Raw genomic sequence first — 22,063 nt, forward strand, 5'->3', positions numbered from 1 at the left:
TATTGGCTAGCTCTGTCTTAATTATTAACCTATGACTACTAATCTATGTATTTCTACATGGCCTTATCTTACCATGTAGTGCATCCAATCTTCCCAGTCTCTGCATGGCTTCTCTCTCTGGCACTACTCTGCCTACCTTTCCCAGAATTCTCATCTCCTAGTACTGCCTATCTTCCTGCCTCTATTGGTCAAACTGTGTTATTCATTAACCCGTAAGAGAAGCACATATATACAGAAGGACATCTCCCATCAAGAGACTCTGCCTGTCTCTTCCATCTGCCCCACAGACTCCATATCCTAGATCCTTTCCAAGAGGGGGTGACAGCCAAATTGTCTCCTCTCTTGAACATGCTGAGGCTAGGAACAGGTCAAGGTCAGTCTGCAGGCAGTTCTTGGGACGATTAGAAGTCCCTGTGGATTTTGAAGACCAGTGTCAACCTGGTGCTTTTAAAGGCCTCTTTGAGGTCCTCTCAAACCTTTTGGGTAGATAGGCCAGGAGAAATCTGTCTGAAACAACTGAGAACCTAGAGTTACAGTTTAGAGGAGCATAGTTCTCTCCTCCAAGGGGATCTCTGTACCCCAGATTTGCTTACTCAAAGATGCTTAGAAGGTAAGGCAGATGACGCCAGAAGTGGGGGATGGGAAGAGAAAATGAATGGCAGTCATTTCAGTGGAAGAGGAAACATGTAGTTGAACCCCACCTGGGGGCTGGGGCTACCTTTTCACTGCTAGGCTAGTTGGAAAGCCTCAAGTATTCTGTCTTGGAGCCTTACTGATTGACCTGGGCCTATGATAGCATTCAGATGTCTGCTCCCACATTGATCCCCATATCACCCCAACCTGCAAGCCCAGAGTTTGTGTCCCCCCCCACAAGATGACCCAGATTAATGCTTTTACTGAACCTGAGGCACATGGAAACTCAATCCTTGCTACTGAATGTCGATTATGGATCTACTCTGAGAATTGAAATTCTAAAACATAAATTCACCTCCAGTTCCCTGGGCATCCCTAATGTTAGACACCTAAGAATGGTTTCCTTGTAATGACGGACAAGTGAAAAGGGTGAGAGCCCCTTTTACACCACCGCCCTCCTGACTGGCCTGTGACATCTCTTCCTTCACTGTCCCCAGATTCAGAACCCGTCCTGGATTGGCAACAATGGGGCTGCCTCACCAGTGCCAGCCTGTGTGGTCCCCTGTGACCCAGTGCCTGCCTGCATGTCCCCTCATGCTCACCCGCCTGGCTCTGGGGCCAGCAGTGTCTCCGACTTCTTGAGTGTCTCTGGGGCTGGCAGTCACGTGGGCCAGACACACATGGGCAGCCTGTTTGGAGCAGCTGGCCTCAGTCCGAGCCTCAACGGCTATGAGATGAACGGCGAACCAGACCGCAAGACCTCGAGCATCGCTGCACTGCGCATGAAGGCCAAGGAGCACAGTGCGGCCATCTCTTGGGCCACATGACAGGGCCTCCCCTGCCAATCCTGATGTCGTGCTCCTCCCTGGGACCTTGGCCACGTCCCTGCTTTCCAGGCCCCGAGCTTCCCACTTGACTCTCCTTTTAGGAACCCGGTCTGACCCAGGGGCCTGGCCCTCAGCACTTTCAGCCACCCCAAGTCTGAGGCCCCAGGGACTGCTGGGAGGGAGGGGGCTGTATGTCCTTGCCCTTCCCTGGCACTGAGGCCATGACCCCTGCTCCCTGCCAAAGGCAGTGGAGGAAGCCAGGCGGCTCTATGTGTAGCTTTGCATCATGTAAGCTGATGCCCTGTCTCTCTTCGTGTCCCTTCACCCTTCCATCTGACCTAACAGCTTCAACAGTCCATCCTTGTCTAGCCTTCCTTTCTTCTGTGTGGACCCCTGGTCACCCGGCCTATGGCTGTGTGTCTTAAGGAACAAGCTGCCTTACAGAGTCAGCTCCTGAACCCCTCTGCTCCCAGAAAGCACACGGGACCCCACCTTCTTTGTCCAAGGCATCTGATCATCCACCCATGCAATGGGCCTCGTGACTGTAGCTTGACTGCCCCCTGTGATGGATGCACCTGGGAAAAGTGAGGCATGAGATGGGGGACAGAACTGAAGGACTCTGCTGCTATCTACCCATGAAGATGACCAAGCTCCAAGGAGATGTAGGCCCACCTTTGCTCCTGAGACCGGTTCTAGTTGAAACTGTGGGAGTGGGCTGCCAGGTGTAAGGGAGGCAAGGACACAGACCGACCTCCCCACCACTGCCACTACCCCACACATGATCATCAGGAAGCAGAGAAGCTGCCAGCATGATGCCCACAAGGAGGATTCAGTGGACTGAACCTGAGTACCACCTGGCATCTTCTGCAGTAGGGAGGTCCCTTGGTCAGCGCTGGAACCTCCTCAGGACCCCTCTGGGAAGAGTTGAGATATTCGTCCTCTCCCTCCTGGTCACTCTTTGGGGCTGCTGGGCAGTGTCCTGAGCTGGAAGAGTCTACACCTTGGAAGACATAAGCTAGAGCACAGGGCCACGGCGGAAGCTCAGGAGCAGAGGACATGTGGCCAGCTCAGCCTCCAGCCAGGATGGCTTTTCTATGTTCAGACTAACTGTGTCCATCACCACCCTGCCACGCATCACACCTGCTGGAGCTTTCTACACAGGGTAGGTGGAGGTCGGTGCCCCTCTAGGCTAAAAGGAGACCCGCTCTCTAGTTGCCCTCCACACCCTCTTAGAGAGCCTATCCTTGCTTCTTCCCCAGGGGCCAGGGTCTCTGCCTTAGCTGGCCTCATGAAAGGTTCCCATCAAGTACCACTTTCTGTGGCAGGAAATTCTCCTGAAGTCAGTCCCCTATCTGAAAGAAGGGGCTCCCTCTCTACCTGACTTGACCTGGAGCTAGGAACTAGGATTTGAAGTGGCCCCAGCCCTCACCTGAGCTGGAGCAAAGAGCCACCCTTGAGGTAGGTCCCTCAAGCAGGTGGCCTTTCCTGAGGAGACACACTTGCCTTTTCTACATTCTGCCTCGACTATTGTCCGTGAGGTGGGCTAGGCCAACTAGGCCCAGGTTCTGCTCACCAAATGGCCTCTCAGGTTGGGCTGAGGACCAAGGACTCCTGCCTTGGATCTTCCCTAGGTCTCAGTGGATGAGAGGTAACCACAAGCCCTGTTGTGTCCTCATCTGCTCTGGAATGTAGACGGAGTAAGCTCTCGGTAGAATGTAGATCTGGATTGGCCACCCCTGGTAAGAGTCAGGCCTCTTCGGAAACTGTAGCTCTCACGTAGATCTTAGGAAGGCAAAGAAAGCCTTGGGTATTGAATTCAGGGTTGCCAGTGGCTCGACTTTAATGTTCCAGATGTTTGGGGAACAAGTTCTCCATTTCTGGAGTGCACTGAAATAACTCACTCCCTCAGAATCTAGCAAGAGGAGGAAGGGCCTCAGGGAAGGGAGTGACATATAACTTCCCTGGGTTTTATTTCTGGCCAAGCTAGACCCAAGTCAGGCAAACTCCAACCCGCAAGCCTGATAATGAAAAGGTATATAGCAATAGCAGATTGTTTTCCATCAGTCAAGAATTGACGTGCCTTCCATCACCTCTCCAGATGTAGCAGTTGTCACCTAGGCTTTTCTGGAGGGCCTCAACCTCAGCTGGTCCCTAGGGAACCTGGAGATGCTCTGAGCTCCCACAGGGCCTCCCTCATGCCTCATACCTCAGCTCCCAGGTCTCCAGAAGAGAACTGTGGGGTCCTGTCATCCCTAATAGGTCTGTCTTAGCCCCTAAGATGCCCTAAAGTAACAAAAGTCTCCAAGCAACGTTGCTCCCTAAAGATCCAGATCTTCCCAAGGTGCAGATGAGGGAAGAGGACTTTGCCTCCCAGGTGGTCACTGCCGGATAAGCATCTGAGTGAGCTGAGGCCAGCCTTGCCTGACAGCACAGGAGTGGCCATGTTTAGTGCTGGCAGCCTGGTGTATCACGGAGAGCAGTTATACCTGCCTCATCTCATCTCTCCAGGAGCCCCTTCCTTCACAGCAGAGGGGCCCAGGCTCTGGGGCAGACAGGCATGGCTCCAAGTTCTTCTTTGAGTTGTCTTAGTTCTCCTGAGTCTGTTCTCACAGCTATGCCTCCACCTTCAAGAAGCAGGATGGGTGGGGATTCGGGCAAGGAGGCAGCAAGACCCAGGGGTTTCCCCAGCACTCACTGCAGGGCTTGTGTTGGACACAGCTCCGATGCCCCATCTCCAGGAGTAGACAGGAAGGATTCCATGGAATCTACCATGTGCCCGACACAGCCAATTGCCCTCTGGGATATCCTTGGGCAGATCATCTCTGGGGACTCAGGAACCCAAGGTCCTAGGTCAACAGGAACGACCCTGACTGTCAGGTACATAGGCAAACAGACCCAGCAGAGGGAGAGTGGCAGGCAACCTCACCCCAGGGTGCTAATCAGTAACCATACAATCTGAAACCAGGGCAAGCTTCTATTTTTTCCCTCAGCCCGGCTTTGCTGCAAGGATGCCATAGGGAGGAGTTCCCACCAGACAGTGTTTCCCACCCTCGCCTCTCCTCGCCCTTCACTCACACATAGAGCTAGGCCTGTATACTACTGATTTTGGAGGGTCGTTTTCAGTGTCTAATAACCTGTTTGGGTGTGCAGTGGTCAGAAAAAAAAAAGAGAAAGAGAAAGCTGAGTGAGAGACAGAACATGAACCTCAACCAAAACTCGCTGTTCTTGTAAGATATTCTAACCCTGTATAAATGCAACTTTTTCTTTAGCTTAACGGCCTGGGGTGGAACATTCAGATATATATAAATATATATTAAAAATACATTAAAATTTCAGAAAAATGTAAAAAAATTGAGGTCCGTTCCATAAAGTTTTACTGCCTATACCACCATGTAACTACATTATAGCAAAATATTACAAGAAACGTTCTTTTCTTTTAAAGTAAGTTATTGCACTTACATCTCTTGCTGAGGGGAGGAATGTGGGAAGAAGGAGGCTGAGGCGCTGAGGTGGGTGGGATGCAAGGCAGAGGCAGCTGACGCTTCCGGCACCCCCTTGTCGGGAGCAGAGCAGACTGTCTGTTTGTTGTTGTTGTTTGCAATAAACTCCTCCCTCCTCTCAACTGGAGTCTGTCTGTTTTGTTCCTGACTTATGACAGATGAAATGTGATCAGAGAGGCCTCTGAAATCTCACGTTAATTGAAGTCGGCAAAAAAATACTAACAGTGCCCTTTTGAACCGCTGACACAGTGCAGGATGGGTTACCAGGCTAGATTAACAACAGGTGGCCGGCCAATCCTCCAGCGCAAAGAGGGTGCACGGGCTGTCAGGGTCTGGGACACACACACCCTTGGGGGCTCTTGAGTAGCAAGCGAGCCAGAGGGGCCAGAGTGGTCCAAGCCTGCGTCGTAGACAGTGGGGTGGATCATGGGCAAAGTTTCTTGCCTCCCATGTGCCTAGTACAGACTGTACCAGAAGGATTTCATCAGCAGCCATTCTTCACATCCCTGATGCCCCTGAAACAGTGCTGTTCTGGAAGCCGGATGAGAGCCAGGGCATCTGAGCCTGCAGGGCAGGCCTCTAGGAGAAGCAAGACCCAAGCCCGGCCCTGATGACCAGTACTGACTGGGTGGTAGAAAGACCTTTCCCAGCAGGAAAAACAAGTGTACGAATGAGTCTGAAAGCCAGGCTGTGCGGACAAAGGACGCAGCAGACAGGGCCTGCAGGAGGTGACTCAGAAAGAGGCAGTGAGTCTCAGAGCAGCGAGTGTGTGGAGCAGGGTCCAAAGCACAGGAGTAGGCCCGTCCCTGTCTGGTCTACCAACCTGTGGGGAGGAGTAAATGATGAGGTGCGTGCATGCGCTGCCAAGCTGACGTGGCAAAGAGGCATGAACGATGGTGGCTATTCAGAGCTGCTCTTCCCAGACTCTCATTCCAACTACCTGAACACTCTCTCAGAGATACTGTGGACTTGCTGCCTGTGTGTGTGTGTGGGGGGGGGATTCTGTGTAGCACAGAATGTTTTAGGTAAACTTGGAGACTCACTTTAGAAAATGACAGCTGGCACACATTAGGGCTGAAGGACACAATGGCATTTGGACTCTTACCCCAAATCACAGAACAGCAACTGAGGCAGAGGCAGGAAAAGCTACATGCACCTGGAAACCATGGAGTGCTCTCTACCACCCGTCTCTGCTCTTCTTGGGAATCAGACACTTGAATCTGTGTCCAGACAAGGGCTATTTCTCCAGGCAACTCCCGCTTGTGGGAAGCTGGCTGGGTCATGCATCCCTGGTGACTGAGAGTCCATTCTAGAGACTGGTGCCTCTCAGGACAGACATCTCTCAGTGGTCATGGGGGATTTTCTCCAGGAACTCTGGGTACCCATATCCAAGACACTCAAGTCCCTTCTACACAATGGTACAGGCCCTCCCAACCTATTTAGATCATCTCTGTATTTTTAGGAATACTCACTACAGCAGGAATGCCAGGTACACAGTGTTAAACTGTACTGTTTATGAAGTAATGACAAGATAAAGTTAGCACATGCTCAGTAGTGAGGCAAACCATCTTTAATATGTCTGTTCATCTGCTGAATCTGCAGACGAATCTGAGATCATGAGAGTACTGACTCTACTCTCAAGGACGGTGGAGGTTGTTGTTGACTATAGTTCCAGCCCCATATCTGGTCACCCAACTAACTCACTGTCCCTCAAACTATCAGACCTTTCATTTGTCACCATCACTGGGATTGCTATGCTTCTGCCTAGAATGCCTCTGTTCCCTCCTGGCTCTTCCACTAGGTGATTTCCCATTGATCCTGTGCATTTCCGCCGGACAAGGCCTCTGTGGATCGCTGTTTAGTACTCACCCCAGGTCATCTGCTTCCTAGGAGCTGTGTGCAGCATCATGCTGACACAAATCCCTGTGGGCATCAACTCTATGTGAATCCCATTCAACTAAAGACTCTCAGGACCCAGGCTGTGCTTTCATTAGAGTTCTGAGTAAGTGAACTGAGACTTGGAGCTACGATCAGGGTTGGGTAGGAAGGTCAGAGGAGAGTCAGTATACTTGACGTCGAGCCAGAATGGGCCGGGAATGGAGCTCAGTTGGTGCAATGCTTCCCCGGCATGTATGAAGCCCTGGAATTCATCCCCAGCACTGCATAAACAATGACACATGTGTGTAGTCTCAGCACTTGGAAAGTGGGGGCAAGAGGATTGCAAGTTCAAGGTCATCATTAACTATAAAGCAAGTTTAAGGCCAGCCTGGGCCACATGAGACCCTGGAGAGAGAGGGAGGGACAAAAGGATGGAGCAAGTGAGGAAGATGGGGGTTGGGGTGTGGTGGGGAGAGGCTGAGGCCTCTGGAGAGCAGCTTCTAGTGAATTCGGAGCCTCAGCTTAACCATGAACCCTGCTGTCTTCCTATGGACTCCTGTACATTTGTGAATTTACAGAGAATCCCATACATGACAGAGAATATGTCCCCATTATTTATTTCTCCTGGGGTCCAGCCAGCCCAAGGCTAGTTTCCCATGACTGTGCATCAAGTCCTAGCCCAACAGCGTTCATCTTGGAGCCTCTCCACTTAGTCTTGGGCTCAAATCTCATGTTTCAGTCCCCTTTAGATAACTCTTGTGCCCCACACCCTCTACCCTGCAGAGAGATTGCTTCTTGCCTTGGTGCCAAGCCCAGTTGAAGCTGTTTTTGCCCTGTGCCCCCTGCCTCGCTATAAGAACCCCTGCCAACCCCAGCCACCATGAGTGGGTTGGTCCCCAGACAACAGAATGCTTGCCGTGCTGTAGAGTGGAGAGGGAGCTAGGGGTGGAGCTCACCCTCCCATGGCCCAGATTTGCATGCTCAGCAGTTGAGGAACAATGGACCCTCCACAAATAGCACAAATAGCCAGCTCCCCCAAAATAGGGCTGACTACAGACCCTCAACATGTTCGTGGTGAGATGTCAGCCGGCGCCAGAAGACAATGGGGTGTGAGAGTTGAAATTTTCCCAGGAATTCTGTGTGATTCCAAACAGATTTTTTTCTTTTTAGCTCAACACAGACCAACAGGCTTGAGGAAGGGCAAGCTTGCACACGGAGCTTGGGTTCATGGCCATGTGCACACCATGTGTTAAGGTGTTGCCTTGGCTGGTGGAGAGCAAACTCACTGCGGTGCCTGCATGGGATCTCCCTGGAGCCCTTCAGGACATGGTTCTTAGATGTTCCAGGATGGGGAGGGGGGCTGCAATGCTCTTGCCAAGTCTTCTGGGATGTCTCTTTCATTTTTCACAAGTTCCCTCCCCCTCTCGTCTCTGTTGTGTACCTACAATATACCTCTGTTATTCTCAAATAATAGGCCATATATACCATGGAAGACAGAAAAGTGAAGGCGAGAAAGGGAGGGGGGGCAGGCAGATGGGCAGACAGGCAGACAGATAGAGATGGTTGCAAGGATGGAGTGCAGAAGCAGCCAGCATCTCCTCTCAAACACAGATTTACACAGTAAGCCCTGTCCTGAGGAAGGAAGAGAAACCCAGGAAGTTACAAGGGACCCAGGTCAGAGTGGGTATTAAAGATGTCCTCTGCTCTGCTACTGCAGGCAGGCCAGACACAAAGATGCTCTTGTTGCATGTCCTGCCCACCACCGATAAAAGCAGAGACATGGTCTCCAATCCTCTCACAAGGCAGTTGCAGAGCCTAAGAGTAAAAATGTTTGACACAGTGAGGAGTTCTAGAGACTGGCAACACTATGCATACACCCACGCAAGTGGCTAAGGGCAAGGCACCAAACATGAGGGGACTGTCACCAAGTGTGCCACCAGACTGTGCTGTTGTATTTCTGGGATGAATAAAGGTGAACGGTGTGGTATTGGATCTTCATGGGATGCCATAACTAAGCCCCACACATGAGGCAGCATAAACAACAGACATTCAGTTCCTCACAGCAGCAGAGGCTGGGTGGGGCCCTGCTCGTGGAACTGGAGTGGGCTGTCCATCTCCAGCTTACAGAAAGCTGTCTTCTCTTGGGGCAGAATTCAGTCAATAACAAGCAGTGTGGCTTGTGTGTGTTATGCGGATGAAGAACAGGGATGCACATGGACAAGTGGTTGGCCATTCCTAGAGAATCTCAGAAGTCCCAGTGAGTTCCTGCAGTGGCCTGGGAGCCTCTGGTTTAGTGCCCTGCCACTTTCTCCTACGCATACCCCATTACGACTCTCTCCCTAGTCAATATCATCAGAACTCAGGCCAGTAACCAATTCTGTTCCAGGTCCCTGGTGAGACACTAGCCCAGCAGGGGCTGCAACTCTGATTTGTAAACTGTAGGTGTCAGCTTAATTGGATTATGGGACACCTACAGTGTCCCTTCTGGTTGGAAAGGGGCTTCCAAAGGAGCCTGGTGTGTGAGTCAGGAATAGAATGGAGAAGACTTGCCCCAAGCACCGGTGGTACCATGCCATGGGCTGGGAGTTGGGATAGCAAGAGACTGAAATCCCTTTTTGTCATTTACTGCCTCATACAACTGATGGGACTCTGAGTGACCCAGTTTTCTTACTGGATGAAATGACCCTGGAAAGCAGAAGTTGTCTTTCATTTCTTTCTTAGTTTGTGTGTTGTCATAACAAAATGCAATTTATAAGCAAGGAGGATTGACTTCTCATAGTAATAGAGGCTAGGAGTCCAAGTTCAAGGTGGCAGCAGCCTTGGGGACTGGTATGGCCCCTTCCTTCACATGGTAGGAAGGGCAAACATGCCTCTCTTGGGATCCTACTCACCTCCTGCCTGCCTGGTGGCACTGGAGACCCTTTCACAGTATAGAACCTGGACCAGTGCTTCCTGATGCCCATCTGTATCATGCCTCTGCGTCCCTTAAACACCCAAGCCCTTGATTACCCTCACAAAGAACCATCTTTGTTTTAAAGATTTCCTATTCTCTAGCTCCTGGATGTCTGCTCTCCATTCTCTCTGCCCACTCAGGGCTTAGCCTTGTTTATCTGGTTTCTTAGGCAGAAGCTCAGACTGTTTTAAACCTTTCCTTTCTAGTTTAAGTAATTCAATCAGGTCTGCCTCTTGGGACACTACTCACACGTGTGGTGCTTTTGATCTTTATTCAGTTCGGATTATTTTCTTTGCGTCTCTATCAACCCAGGTATTATTTGGAAATATGTTATTTAATCTCCACCTACAGGGGGTTTTCTATGGTATTTGTTACCGACTTCTGACTTAATTTTACTGTGTTCAGATAATGTATTTCTTTTTCAGAATAAAAAATTAAATTTCATTTCATTATTTGTGTGTGTGTGCACGCACATGCATGAATGCCACTGTGTGTGGAGGTCAGAGGACAACTTGTGGGAGTTGGTTCTCTCCTTCCATCATGCGCCTCAAGCTGAGGTTATCAGATTTGTCAGCAAGTAACTGAACCATGTTACTGGCCTAAAGAATTTATTTCTTATGTTCTCAATTTTTTAAAAGTTATTGAGGCTTACTTTCGGTGCAACACATTTGGGGTGAATATCACATGCAATTTTTCAAGCTGAATCTCAGCTGTGGTAGATGAACGATTCTACAGCTGTCAATTAAGCCACAGTGTGTGATAGTGTTACTCAGGTCATCTATTTTCTATCAACTTGTCTCATCAATCACTAACATTGTTGAAACATACTTATGTAATTCTAAGCATTCTGTTTTTCTTTTAGTTGCTATATATATATATATATACATATACATATATATAATTATTTGTTACATACATTGATGTATTGATGAACTGGCTCTTTATCATTATCAATATTAAATGTTTCTCCTTCTCTCACCCCCACTTTTTAAACTTAAATGCATCTTACTTTCCTGAACAGAGTGTGTTATTCTTGCTGTTTCAATTGCTGTAAGAAAACACCACAGATTGTATCATTTATAAAGAGCAGAGGTATACTTAGTCATGTTTCTGAAGTTGGGCATCTTCTTGGCTTCTGGTGAAGGCTTTCTTGTATCTTCATAACATGGCAGGAGGCATGGCCAAGGAAAATTACTTTGCTTTTATGGTAACTCCAGAGAATGAGAACTTACTTCAACACTAGTGCATCAGAGTTAAGGTTTTCACACCTTAGCACTAGCTAATGATTTATGTAACTTAATCATGGTGTATAGGCCATTTACATTTAATGCAATTAATGATCCGTTTGTATTTGACCATCTTTCTGTTTGTTTCTATTTGTCTGATTTGTTCATTATTCACCTTTTCTTCTTCCCCTGCCCTTAAATTGAGTGCATTTTTTGATATTTCACTTTCAATGTTGTCTTAGCAGCTATGCCTCTTAAAAGTATTTTCATTGGTTGTCTACAGTTTTTGTAATTTATCACAGCCTGTCTTACAGACTTCTAGATTTTTCTTCCTAATCTGCCACCAAATCCTCAGTCTCCTTTTCTTCTCCACCTGGTAGTGATAGAGCAGGCTCAGTGCTCAGGCCCTGTCCTGCCAGCTCTTACTCTGGATAATCCCATCTAGTCCTTTAGTTTAAATCCCATCTATATACTTAATTCTAACTTTTCTTTTGAGTGCCAGGTATCCAGCTGTTTAAATAGCACCACCCTTTAGATTCTAGTAGGTAATTGTCTAAGGTTGCACTTTAAAAAGATTTTATTATTTATATATTCATGTGAGGGTATGCATTGCATGAATGAGTGCGTGTGTGCATGCGTGTGTGTATGGGGATGTGCACATTTGTGAACATGCAGAGACCAGAAGAAGGCATGGATCCCCTAGAGTTTGCATTTGCAAGGAACCTGGCTTGTTATGTGGTGGCAGAGATCCTGACTCCAACTGTCAAGATTGTGCACCAAGTGCTGTTATTAACTCTGTCTCTCCAACCCTGCAAGCACTCTTGATCTTCCCTCTCAATACTCCTGTCTTACTTCAGTCTGCCATTTTTCAAGGAATGGTTTCACTTAGTGGATTCAGGATGAAAATTTAGGAATTAGCTGTAAGCCTGTATTTCTTTCACCTCCTACTTTGGATTTTTCAATAAGTTTAAAAGACATTCTAACCAGTAAAAGTTCTCACCACTCATGATCCCATTCCACTCTAGCCTGTTAGCCCTTACTCAGAATTAAATAGCAACCTGACTTCCTTCCTTCATGCTTCTTCCCTGTGATCTATTCTCCACACAGGAGCTGAAATGCTTTATCTTAATTGCCATTCAGATTTGTCATTCCTCTGCCTAAAATCTCCTAGTCACACTCCTTCACACTAATAAGGAGCATACAGTATCCATTCACCCTACATGGTCTTTACACCATTTGGTCCTGGCTTATCTCCCTGTAAACACTTCCCAATACAGTCTCTCTTCCTTTGCATATGCCAAGGCCACACACCAGTTCTTTCGCTAACTCTTCTCTCAATCTGGTATTGTTGTTTGGTGCCTCTCAAGATTTAAAGCTATGCTTAAATGTCCTCTGTAAGCCATCCTTTCCACAATACTTTCCCAAGACACTACCTGTCTCCAACAGTTTGCCTTCTCATCTGCACAGTATTTATGGACATTTGAAATTACACTCTCTCCTACTTGTCACCGTGGCTTTTCATCTCAGAATGGTAGCCAGCTGCTAGCAGGCACGTTGTTATGCTCAATGGAATGTCCTCTTGGGAAGAATGGAATCTTACACATAATAACTCAACAAAGATTTATCAGCTCAATCCACCACATCAGGCTCTTCCTTCCTTCCTTCCTTCCTTCCTTCCTTTCTTCCTTCCTTCTTGCCTTCCATGCATTCCTGTCTTTCTTCCTTCCTTCTTTCCTGCCTTCCTTCCCTTCCTTTCTTTCTTCCTTCCTTTTCTCTTTCATTCTTTCTTCTTAATAAAGAGAATCATTAATAGTTTATAGAATAAAAACACGGAAGTGAACATTTACTTTCTCCTGGTCCTTTCTCTAAATGGTTAATTAAATCTTACTGTTAGATACAGTTCTCTCAATAGACTCTGGGTTCAGGTTGGAAAAAAATGTCTTTATCGAGTGCAGACCAATCTGTCCTGAGACTCTGACACTTTGTCTCAGTCCAGTAGCTGAGAAGTGAGAAAATGTGGTCATAAAACTTAAATTCAAATGGATAAGGCTGGGTCCTAGTCAAGGTCTCTGAGATAGCTTTGGTCCATTGTCCAAAACTAACCCTCTTCTGAGAGGTCCTCAATCAGGACATTTCCTCTTTCCCAGGCTTCCGTCTAACAGGTACCCAGTGCGTGGCTGCCAGAAATAGCACAAGATGGAAAGACGCATCTGTTATCTGTGGAAAACAGATGTTTATATCCTTGTAACTGTCAAGGAGGGCCAGGGAAGTAGAGGAAGACATTGGTTCTTGGATTTCCCATACACTGGGGGAGATGGAGTTAATGAAATCCACGCTTGGCTGTGTTGTCAAGATATCAAACTAAACTGGTGACAAGACCAAGGCTGTTAGTAGGGAAATTGCTGGGCCTGTATCCAGAAAGCCAGGACAGGGTACTTGGCACAGAGTAGGCAGAAGGGAGATGAAGGTGAGTCCCTCAGGATCGACCAGAGAAAGACTATTGGAAATCCTAGAGGGGTTCTGCCACCAATGCACAATTTTCCTTAATTTCCTCAATTGTGGCTGTTATCCCCGTAATGAAAAACACAACTTCACTTCTAAGCAGGCAGTGAGGCTGGCAGAAAGCTGAAACCTGAAAATCAGCAGATACAGGGCAGCATACAGCCTTTTCTATTGAAATTAAGCCACATCCAAAACACAGGGAAAGGGCTCCAAATAGCTTCAGACAGCAGCCAGCCAGGCAGGGCCCTTGCCAGGCACCGGATGGACGCTCTCTGGACTCGTCAAAAGAGACCCAAATCACAAGTGCTCATTTCAATAACATAAGAAAATAAACATGGGGCTTATTTATAGCACAGGAAAGGGACTGGGACAAGAAACTGCTCATTTGGTAATCCACCCTGATAGGGCAGACAGGATCCAGACCCCGGGCTCTCTGGTAACAGGGTAAGCTGGGAAGGGGACCAGAAGAGGGCTGGCAGCCAGCATCAACAGGTACAATCTGGAAAACACCCAGGTAAGACAGGGAAGCTGTCTCTGCTCTGGCTGAAGCAAGGAGAGCCTGGGCGTGGACTCAAGGGAGGGTGTATGAGGTCAGGGAATAAAGGAACCTCCCAGGATCCTCCTACACTGGGGTGCTCACATACAGTTAGGGCATATGCTGGTCCTCCAGTACAGCTGAGACACATACCAGAGTCTCTTCTCATAGCTGAGACGTACATTGGAGTCCCCATACACAGCTGAGGCTTCCACTGGTTCTCCACATACATCTGGGACAGACACTGGCATCCCCACATACAGCTGAGGGACACTGGACATCCTAGTGCACCTGGGACATATGGGGGGGTGAGTACTGTGTATACAGGTGGGGTATACACTGGGTACCCGAATAAGAGTGGGACTAAAACACAAATTCTCAGAGGCTTGGCCAGTGTTGGGCTCAGGATAGATTCACAGCCCCAGATCAGTGTTCCCTGTAGGCAGGGCAGGATCTCTGGCAGCCCCGCAGCGTGGAGGAGAATGTACCATCTGTCATAAGCCTGTGTAGATGATGCTCTTCTCAAGACCCTGGGTGAGAGCTGGCTGCTCTCCATGTGTGCTCCCAGAAGACCATGGTTCCTGAATTTATCTCTGGTATGGGGGGGGGTGGGAGTGACATCAGTTTACAGCTGTGAGAAAAGCTGGCTGACACCTCCTGTCAGGAAGGCTCTGTGTGGTGGGAAGGGCCCACTGGGTGGTTCTGGTCTAGGTGTCAGGGCTTCCATTCTGTGGCAGCTCCTGAGAGGAGGTATGGATGATGGTGTCTGCCTGTAGCAGACCACTGTTTTTACGAGAGTGAGAAAGCCTCGAAGAAAAGTCCTGGAAAGGCTGCACATGTGCGGAAACCAAATGCTGGACGGAGATTCTGGCTATGAGAAAGGAGCCAGGAGGGCAGGGGGGTGGGGGTCAGGTGGGGGGCTGTCGAGACCCACCCCAGCCATCTGCTCTTAGCTGCCAGCATCAGCGAGCCTGAAGTCACAGCAGCAGGCTACCTACATGGATTCCACACTTGTCCAGGGAACCTGCAGGCTAAGCTAATGGAGGTTGAGGAGGGTTCTGTGCATCTAAGCCTTCAGATGAACACCCGAGAGAGGGGACAGACTTACAGTCTGCCACTGCCCTGCGGTGAACAGCAGCAGGGAGCTTGTTTCCAGGTCTTCATCCAGTCACAGTTATGGCAAACATTGGCCTGGGCTGGGAGCCCCAGGGCTTGGATAGAGCTCTGGGGTGGGGGTCTGTTCAAGTTGAGTTCAGAGTCTCCCTGGGTGGTAGTCACCTGCCAACAAGGTAAGTGTTCCTACCTGAGTCGTTCAGAAAGGAGTTGGGCATAGCCCCAGCTAGGTTAGCACTCTCTATCTTGGTCTCTCTGGGCAGCCTGGGGTAGGTTCTTTGGCTGCTACAGACTACCTGGGGCCAAGGAAAAGAGGAAAGCAGCCCCCAAAGAGGCCACTATGATAAAGCAAAGAAGACTGCCATGTGGACGGGGATTGGAGCTGTGGCTTAGCTGACAGAGGTTTGCCTGGGAAGATCAGAAACTCAAGGTCACCCCCAAAGAACCTATTGAGTTAGAGGCTAGTATGGGGGTATGTGATACCACCCCCCCAAAACAAGATAAAACACGACTCCTCCAGAAAAAAAATAACTCACACAATGCTACTGATGGGGCCCAGCAGGCAGGGTGACTGCTGTGGGATCTCTGTACACTGTGTGAAGATGTATTGCTATGACTGATGTCATAAAATGTTGAACAGCCAATAGCTAGACAGGAGGAATAGGCAGGATTTCCAGGGCACAGGGGGAGAAACTGGGAAGAAGAATGTAGACACAGAGGAGACAACAAGATAGAGAGGGAGTTGAACACACAGAATGAAAGGTAAAAATCCACATGGTAAAACGTAGGTTAATAGAAGCAGGTTAATTTAAGTTATAGGAGCTAAGCTAAGGCTGAGCTTTCATAATTAATAACTCTCTGTGTTGTTATTTGGGAGCTGGCTTGCAGGACAGAGAAAGACTCACTACAGGTGATCTCCCAGGAGGACCACAAGCTGTGGGCCTAGCAGAAACCGTGGTCAAACCCAATCACATCCTTAACATGACCTCTGCTTCTTGGTTTTGCCTTGGTTGAAACCATCCAAGATTCTTGGACTTGAACCTCAAATCATGCTTCCTTGTTGTTTGCAGTCAGATCATCCTGGAAGAGGCTGGAATCCAAGGATTATGAGGCAGGCCCTCAGCTGATGTGGGCAGAGGAGTCTGCCTCTGATGGTCCCTTCCCCACAGACAGAAGAGAATCCAGTACCCAGGACCTAAATGGTGAGCTCAAAGCACAGGGTAAACTAGGCAAGGCTGGAAGGCAGGAGCAGTCAGGGCCTAGTGCATCATAAAGAGAGGCCAGCAGAGCATCACAGGACTGAAAGAAGTCAGAGAAGAGAGGGTATTTCCATTTCATTTTTCCAGAAAAAGGCTTTGGCCTAAGTCCGAGTAAGGCGTGGTAAAATAAAATTAAAAACAACAAACAAAAAACCAACCAACCACTGACCAAAACTATGAGCAATTATCTAAGTAGAATCAATCAGGAAAAAAAAAGTCTTTGCAACCCTGTCATCCTCAGCAGACTCATCCCTGGGGAAGGTTGTGGCTCAGTGCACATAGTTGGGCCAGATTCAGGCCAGTTTGGTTCCCCTTCTCTATAGGATGGTGGGCTGCAGTTCCTTTAAAAAGATGTCTTACTCTGGAACCAGCTGTTGTCTGCTGTAGGCCAGAACATGGCAATTTAATTAGCATTATTGTTCTGCTTCTGAAACCAGGCTCTGTGGCGTCCCAAGGGCAGATGGTTCTGACCCAAGCTTAGGCAAGGCTTGCTGGCTAGCTTAAGACACAAGGGGTGGGGTACAGCCCCTTGCCCTTCCCAATCCTGGCTGCTCACTATATTTTCTGTCCTGAGCTTCTACTGGGGGAACCACCCGTCCTGCGGACAGAACCTGTGAGGTTTGTGTTAAGTCTAAGATACAATTCTGAACATAACACTGACTGTATGCTATGCTGTAAGACCTAACCCCAACTTTTCTGGAAACAATCCCAGAGTCACATGATTCTAGGAGCTACCAACATCTCAGATTATAGTTCCTCTTCCAAATCCAAAGTTCACTTTTTCTTTAATTGGAAATATTTTTTGTGTCATGCTCATGTGTATGTGCTCCCATGTGAGTGTGCAGGTCACTTGTGTGTGCATGTACACATGCCCGTGGAGCCCAGGCCAGCCTCTAGTGTCATCCTCACTCTCCTTGTCTTTTAAGGCAGGGTCTTTAATTTTTCCTGGAATGTGATTTGGTTAGGACGGCTGGCTAGAACTCAGGGATTCTCGTCTCTACCTCTCCAGCAAAGGGACTGCCAGTGTGTACTGCCATACTAGGCCTTTCTACATGGGTTGTGAGGATTGAATTCAGGTCTGTATGCTTGTACTGCAGGTACTTTATCAAGTCCTCAGTCCCTTCAATTGAAAAATAAAAGATGTGTTTCTGTGTGAGAGGGTTCGGGCAAATATGTCTTATTGTGCATGTGTGGTCAGCAGACAACTTTTACAAGTTGGTTCCCTCCTGAAACAGCCAGGCTGAGGGTGATGCCACATAAACCCACCATGAGCAGAGTCCCTGGCTCTCTGCAGGGATTTCAGTGTGTCTCTCTCCTCCCTACACTCCATATCTCCCATCTTGGAAACAGGATGGTGACTCCTTAAAAAATAGAAACGTATAGTGCTGCAACTTCAAGGATCTTTGGTTTCAAGTCTATGGTATCCAGTGTTGTTTGCACATGTAACACCACAGAGATTCCCATGGCCTCTGTAACCACCTACAGTTCATGGAACAAGGCATAGCTGGAGTGTCTGCATCTACAGTTGTGCCCTAGCCCATCCCAGCAGCACCCCAGATTCCACCCTCTGCTAACACAAACTTCCCAGGTCTCTACCTCCATTCCGTCCATTCCGGCTGATTCAGAAACCTTCCTCTGCTCTCCATTAGTGGGAATGCATATGGAGGGCCTTCTAACAAACTGGGTTGCTGTGTGTGTGTGTGTGTGTGTGTGTGTGTGTGTGTGTGTGTGCGCGCACGCGCCCGCACATGCATCTGCTCATGCTACAGTGTACTATGAGGGTCAGAGGAAACTTAAAGAAGTGGGTTTCCCTCCTTCCAATTCGTGTTCTGGAGACTGAACTCGGGTCATCAGGCTTGTGTAGACAAGTTTTACCTGCTGAGCCTTCTTGCTAGCTTCAAAGTGACTCAGGACCGTATAAAGCCAGTGTTCACCACACTACTCAACAGAACAATGGGTGGTACGCAAACGACGATGACTGGCGTACGACTAGGTTTCTGTAACTATATCCATATTCTAAGCAAATTGTTATGTATTTTGTGTTCTGGGGACATATGTTATGGCTAAAGCCCAAACTGTGGCTAATCTTAATATTAGACCCAGATAAATCTGTTTCAAATCTATAACATTTAACATTTGCCAGAGTAGATTTGTTCATCAACTGGGCTTAAAGAGGTACAATTCACACATGTGTAGTATTAGGAAATGCTGAAATGTAATGATTTAAATATACCAGCAACTTCTGGGGCATGGATGCTACAGCATTATTTAATGTTAGCCAGAACCCCCTGGCCAATGTTATAGCCACAGCAAAAGAATAAGGATCCTGGGCATCTTCTTGGGGCGGGAGGTCACAATACCCTCAGTTCTTACAACATAGGAGCAGCTAGAATGGCTGTGGGGTGGCAGTCAGAGGGCTCCTATTTCCCTGAGCACACCTATGAATATCCAGACCAAGGGCTAAGGACACCTGTGATGGCCGCGTCTGCACTTAGGATGTTTGTCCATGGGTCCTTCATATACTTGATGCATATGGAGCTGGGTATCTCTCCTGGCTGCTTCTTCCCAGATGGCTGTTAGGACAGAAGGTAGGGTTGTATGCACAGAACGAGGACAGATCCTTGGATAACTGGGAACCAGCACTCTAGACAGAAAATGGAGTAAAAAATAATTTTAATATATCAAAACGCCAAAACAAAGAGTTGTTCAGGGACTGTCAGGACACATCTTGGCAGCCCGTGATCTTCTGCTATGTACCCAGGACTGTGACTCGGGTCCAAGCACAGTTCTAACCCTCAGAGGTATTGGGATCTGCAGCACGTTGTAAGCTGGGCTGTTCCTCCAAGGTCTGCTGATGCAAAATGACTGCATGCCTCTGCTGTGACTCCTGGATCTAAAACTGGACAGTCACCACCGCCTCTTCTCTAAGGCAGCCAGCCCTAGGGCCAGTGAGCTGGTAAACTGGGCTCAAAACTGCAGCTCGTCCCTGAGACTTCCTTCCTTTGGCGTTTCCACGGAGTCCATTGGAGACAGGAGGACAAAGCAAGCTGCACAGCTCAAGAAGCTCCAGTGTTTGGGGAAGCTGGACCCAGGCTGGCCTCCTCTACCCCACAGTGAGGGCCTCACTGGGCTCTTCCACAGCCCTGGGTAGTGGCAAGCTTCATAAGCTGCCGATGTTGGGGAAGCTCTTCAGTTTCTCAGGGAAGTCATCTTTGTAGAGCACTGGGTCAGCTCGGTGCTCCACCACCTTGAGGGGCATGGTCCCGAAGACGGAAGCGAACTTATTGATGCATTCAGACCTGTGGGTGGATGAGAGGGCGGGTCAAGCAGAATGGAAGTGGTTAGCTGCTGAGAGAGCTCAGAGACAGCAAAGCCAAACATAGCCAAGGTCCACAAGAGAACTGAAAGGTGCTGAAAGGGTACCCAGCCCACTGCTGGGCTCTGGAAAGGGCTGTGGTGGAAAGCAAGGTGATTTGGAAAGGGCTGTGACCTGAAGTCCCTGGCTCTGTTCAGAGGGAGAAAGTGAACAGGGGATGCTGTCTACAGGCCCGCGGGTCAGGACACCTGCCCCTCCCCCTCGAATTCCAGTCATTTTTCCAGCACTAGCAGGCCTCAGACCCAGGTGGATTAGCTCCAGCAATCTTAACCCCATCTCTGCCAGTTACAGGAAAGCAGGATGATGGAAAGAAAAAAAAAATGCTCTTCTTGCTTAAGCTGAAGAGGTGGACGAAAGGGTCCTATTCATGCAAGACAGAGGAGCAGAGGGACTGGTGACTCTGGGTTTCAGGCAATGAGCACTTAGCTCCCCAGTACTCACAGATGGCCTGTGATTACCCCCCCCGTCATAAGCACTGCTCTTCTGAGGCAGGGGGAGTTCACAGAGGCTTTCTGCATAATTAGTGAGATTTTTTTCTTACTCCTGCACTAAAGCCAGCAGAAGAGCAACTTGGTGACAAGAGTTCAACACTGCAAAGCAGAGCTTCCTCTGCTCCTCCTCTAAGCTGAACCTCCCTTCAGAGGAGAGGGTCAGGTCCCCATTACAAGAATGGCTCAGGTCAGTCAGGCCAACTGAGTGTGACAGCTGGAAATGAAGATGCGTCAGCACCAGGCCAGAGGAGAAGCAGCCTGGGAAAAGCCCTTTTTGAAGTTGGGGCCCAGAAGGATGGATTTCAGGGGCCGGTGCCTTCTAGGCAGCTGCCAGAGAGCTATAGCAAGGAAGCTTGATGAGAGACTGGTCACAGGGCAGGAGCCACCTCCAAGTGCTCACCGCCACCTCTCCATCTCGAGGCCCCTTAAGCTGCTTCCCAAATGTGTAGACAGAGAAGAGCTTTGGGATCAGGAGGGTCTCGTTAGTGAAGGCCGCCATCATCAGCTCGTCTTTCCTTGTTGCATTTCTGAAAAGCTTGCACCACCATGTCATGGACTTTTGGCCACTAATGTCAACAGATCTATCAACACCTCAAGAGGTACTGTTCATTAGATGCTCCACAAGGCAACAAGTGCTCGTGATAGCCCTCAGGCTCAGGTGTCTCCTCCATCCCAGTTTCTAGTGGGAAGGCTGAGATACTAAAAGGCTGATAAACAAAAGCTAAACAAACAAACAAACAAACAAATGCCAGAGCCAGAGCCGAGCCCAGGTTTCCAACTCCTGAGACTGAAGACTGAGAGACAAGACACATGTTTACTTATAACCTGTACAGCTCAACAGGAGGTGCTGAAAGGCCACAGCTCCAGAACCCCTGTTCTGTACAAGGTAATTCATCTACGCATCTTACTGACTTAAGTACTCTTCCCATCCTCAACTCTCTTGTCTGAGTTTATATTCACCTCATGTTAGGTTCAGAGAGATTAAGCTGCCCAAGAATGATGGACTAGCAATGGTGGAACTGGGATTCAAACTCAGGCTGGCACTGGCTGAATCACTCTCCACCACTCTGGGACAGCTAGTGTCTGCAGGACCTTATTGCTGAAGACACCACTCCCTTTGGATGTAGGGAAACTAATCTCAAACTGGGAAACTGCCTTCCTAGCTTTCACAGTGTTGGGAGTGCTATGCAGGCTCCAATGGGAAACATGTCCACTCATGCACTAGGGGCATGACTGTTATAAACTACCTAGTTGCTTTCTGACTGGATTTGAGGCTTGCTGCACAGGAGGGAAATTCATACCTTATACTATAACCCTGGTCAAAAGCCCATGTCTAGGTAGAATGGGTCCTAGGATAGAATGTGCTACTGTTATTTTGGTAACTGGTCATGCTGTCAAACTACCTTCTTACTATTTATATTTATACTCATAGATGTGGCTGCTCTCAACTTTGATCAGAGAGACCAGAGTTCTTTATTCAGTAAGCAGACGTTAACAGAGAGACGCATAAGTGGCCAAAGCACTGAGTGCTCAGGCCTACGCAGGACATCTGTATCAAGCCCTTGCTCCCGGAGGCACAGCACGGCAGAAAGAGTGTAAGAGGAGGAGGAGCAGAGGAGGATGGGCAGGAGTGCTGCGGGGTCTGTTTCCTGGACATGGTGTTTCAATCATGAACTCACAGCAGCCAGGGTTCCTTGTACAGGTCTTGAACAAGAAGAAGACAGCCAAAATCCCATCATTGGTGGGGTATATAAACTCCTCCAGACCCCC

General features: G+C 48.6%; 2 protein-coding genes across 2 annotated transcripts in view; one reads left to right on the forward strand and one right to left on the reverse strand.

Moving 5' to 3' along the window:
• The window catches only part of Alx4 (ALX homeobox 4), a 41,843-nt gene extending 36,761 nt beyond the window's left edge, over positions 1-5,082 (forward strand). The window contains exon 4 of the mRNA XM_005064888.4: positions 1,131-5,082. Coding sequence (XP_005064945.1) covers positions 1,131-1,460 — 330 coding nt within the window. The 3' untranslated portion in view covers positions 1,461-5,082. The remainder of the gene's footprint in view (positions 1-1,130) is intronic.
• Positions 5,083-19,082: 14,000 nt separating this feature from the next.
• Positions 19,083-22,063, reverse strand: part of Ext2 (exostosin glycosyltransferase 2) — a 130,537-nt gene continuing 127,556 nt past the window's right edge. The window contains exon 14 of the mRNA XM_040745901.1: positions 19,083-19,725. Within this exon, the coding sequence (XP_040601835.1) occupies positions 19,587-19,725 (139 nt within the window). The 3' untranslated portion in view covers positions 19,083-19,586. The remainder of the gene's footprint in view (positions 19,726-22,063) is intronic.

This window comes from Mesocricetus auratus, unplaced genomic scaffold (assembly GCF_017639785.1).
Source record: "Mesocricetus auratus isolate SY011 unplaced genomic scaffold, BCM_Maur_2.0 Super-Scaffold_100004, whole genome shotgun sequence".
NCBI classification, from domain to species: Eukaryota; Metazoa; Chordata; class Mammalia; order Rodentia; family Cricetidae; genus Mesocricetus; species Mesocricetus auratus.